At 35.9% G+C, this 3048-nt stretch overlaps 1 protein-coding gene across 1 annotated transcript; it reads right to left on the bottom strand.

Annotated features, from left to right (window-relative positions):
* Positions 1 to 1210: 1210 nt before the first annotated feature.
* LOC129757364 (arylalkylamine N-acetyltransferase-like 2) lies at positions 1211 to 2124 on the bottom strand. The gene has a single exon (XM_055754566.1). It carries the CDS (start codon positions 2022 to 2024, stop codon positions 1248 to 1250), a length of 777 nt encoding a protein of 258 aa, XP_055610541.1. The 5' UTR covers positions 2025 to 2124; the 3' UTR covers positions 1211 to 1247.
* Between the last annotated feature and the right edge of the window lie 924 nt (positions 2125 to 3048).

The raw sequence follows: 3048 nt of genomic DNA, 5'->3' as shown, positions 1-3048 counted from the left end.
TTTATTTTGTAGCTTTATAAATGGTTAAAGTTATCAATTTCCAGGGTTCCAGAGTCCAAGTTTATTTAAACTGACATTTAGCAACCGTTTTTATTTTGTTGAAACTTTAGCCAATTATTCTCTCGCTCGCGTATGACGTTTTTAAGCCTCCGTTGACGCACCTTACAACCTATCTTTTCGCTTAAAATACAATATATTAGCCGAGTTTGTTTTTCGGTTAGCTAATTTTAAATGCAAAAAAAATGTCCTCTTAAATCCCTGGAAATTGATAACTTCAACTATTTATAAAGCTACGAAAAAAAAACAGTTTAACGTTGTAAACTCTATGCTTTTATAACGGTAAAACCTGTTTGATTCTGATGCAATCAAAAAATGAACCGAACTCATCCGAACTAGAAAGATACAGGTGTTTGAAAACAGCTATTTTTTCTTAGTTTTTCCAATCTAACTCGTTTCAGTCTGAATATTTTTATAAAATGTGTTCGACATAACTATTCGATTTTGGGGTAATCAAAACTCTTTCAAACACACTTTGCTTGAATAAGCTTGGCCTGAAAATTTTGAATAAAAAATATTTTTTTATTTTGAATCCTTCTAACTCTTTTGGGTTAGCTTCTACGAAGTTGAAGTCTTAGACAAAATTGCTACATTTTTTACAATCTAAAAACTTGCCAAATACATAATTGCTCTGAAATGAAAATTACAAAAAATATTTTTTTTATCTCACTGCTAGGTGATTGAATCAATTTTTTTAAAAGCTCATTTTAAAGTGCTTTAAATGTAGGTAAAATGTCCGGAAGACACTATGGGTCTAAAACGCTCCGTTTTGGCGTAAACAATTTTGATCACCTTTTTACATCGTTTTCCCCTGTGTGCGATGGATAAAAAAAAGAAAAAGATTCTTGTTCGCAAAAAGAAGCAGGTTGCCATCCCCCTGAATTCGACACATCGATTGATTGATAAATGAATAAAAAGATGTTGAAATCATGTTAATTTCAAGAAAAGAGATTTGAACCTTGATGAAAGATTTTCTCGGGATGAATCATCCCTATGGATGAATATCCCAGACAAAAATGAAAGATTTTCGCATTAATTATGGGTTATACTGTTCATAAATCCAAATATCTCAGGCTACAAATATCATAATTTAAGCATAACTCAGAGTCTGTTCTTCTTTTTTTATTTCAATAAAAAAAAGACGGCCATTTCGTTTAGAGATATATTATTTCCATATATGAAAACTCACTTTAAATTTTCATAACGTAGCACTTCATTTCGTTGTAGTTTTTCGTTCCTTGAAACACCACTCGGCCGGACTCGTCCCTGTAGTCCCGATACGGAAGTGTGTAGACACATTGCATCCCCAGACGCTCTAAAATGCTTGCCGAGTAAGGTCCGGTAACGAAGGCACTCAAGACTCGCATCCCTTTGGCACAGGCAAGTTCCACGTGTTTCTCCTGCAGGATTACTCCGATGGATTTCCCTCGGAAGTTCGGATTCACTCCAACCATATCCAGATGATAAGCTCGATCCACGCCAAATCGCTCGCAGACTCTAGTTTTGGCTATCAAGTGGGCCGTTAATCGGAGAACGTCCCCGTACTTTTTGGTTTGTGCTTGGGAGGCTTTCTCAAGGAGTTTCTGCGGTTCGTCCGGGGACACGATTGTTGATCCCGAGAATCCAGCCAAACTTCCGCTTTGCTCATCCATGGCCAGAATCATACATCCAGAATCGACCATTTCGAGGGTGCCCTCGGTATCATCTGTAGTAGGTTCCTTTCCAGAGTAATGCGTTGATGTTACCGGATCTTCCGGGTAGAAATATTTATGCAGACCATCTCGTACGAGTTCGCGATCAGCCTCGGTGGCCACACGATACAGGAGTCCGTTGACGATGGAAGGTTCCAGTAAAGGTTTCCGATGAGGTTTTACGACAGCTTCACTGTGGATGGATGCTGCATTTCGAGGGGCAATGGCATTCCTGCCCATCTGAATCAATCCTCGGGATAGTTTTGAACTGAACATTACATAAAATTTATTGAAAAAAGTTTCGCGCTTTACTTCGTATCGGACTGAATAATCCCACAGAACTGTAACGATACTCACTATCTGCAGCCCTTGATATATACACTCTCACGATTGTTAACTTTTTCCAGTCATAATTAGACAATCGACAGTAGGGGGAAGTGTTCCTACATGCGCCTATCGGGTTAAATGCGCCTCCAGCCGTTTGCCGAAATGGCTGACAAAACAACACAGGTATTTAACAATTCATTTTGAGGGTAATGCGCTTTGAATATAAAACATGAAACAAATTTGTGAATTTATTAACTGTATTTTTTTATGTTTCTCATTCAGTTGTTAATCAAGAGTACAACAAATTTGAACTTTTATGAAGGCTCAATACTGATTAGTATTGGGAATAAGGGAGTATTTTTGCATGGCCCCATCATGTTTGTAAAATGCCACTGTTCCAAAAAACAGGTTAAGAAAGAATGAATTTTTGGATATTTATCATTTCATCTTTGAATTTGAGCTCTAATCCGCATATCAAAAGATAATTGAAAATCTCAACACAGATTTGATAATGATTTTCATATGGATAAACTGATTTCATAGTATGGCAACCCTAACTTTTGTTTTTATCCAAAAAATTATAAAAGACATTAATTTTTATAAAATTTATTTTCAATGAAATTATTCGAAAAAAAGCTTTATAAAACTTAAATTTGGCTAAAAACGTGAAAAGACACATTAAGCAAAAACCTTTTTTCAAAAACTGCAAAAGATTTCAGTATATTACTCCAATTATTAATTACTCTAATATATAGAAAACAAATGTCCGCTCATGGGCGTATAGTTTTTTTTTACGCATATTTGTTGAAATATTCGATAACTTCAGTAATTTACTTTCTATTCGCATATAGCCTGCTTCTCCCCTATTCTCTGTGACAGTACTAAGTACACTGACTTAATGTTAGTCATTATTCTGTGACGGGGATTGCCAGCCGAGGCAAAGGGTGCGTTTTTTTTCTAGGTAAATCAAACG

The sequence above is a fragment of the Uranotaenia lowii genome, chromosome 3 (genome assembly GCF_029784155.1).
Source record: "Uranotaenia lowii strain MFRU-FL chromosome 3, ASM2978415v1, whole genome shotgun sequence".
NCBI classification, from domain to species: Eukaryota; Metazoa; Arthropoda; class Insecta; order Diptera; family Culicidae; genus Uranotaenia; species Uranotaenia lowii.
Note: the sequence above shows the minus strand (reverse complement) of the source record. Positions and strands in the feature narration are given on the sequence as shown.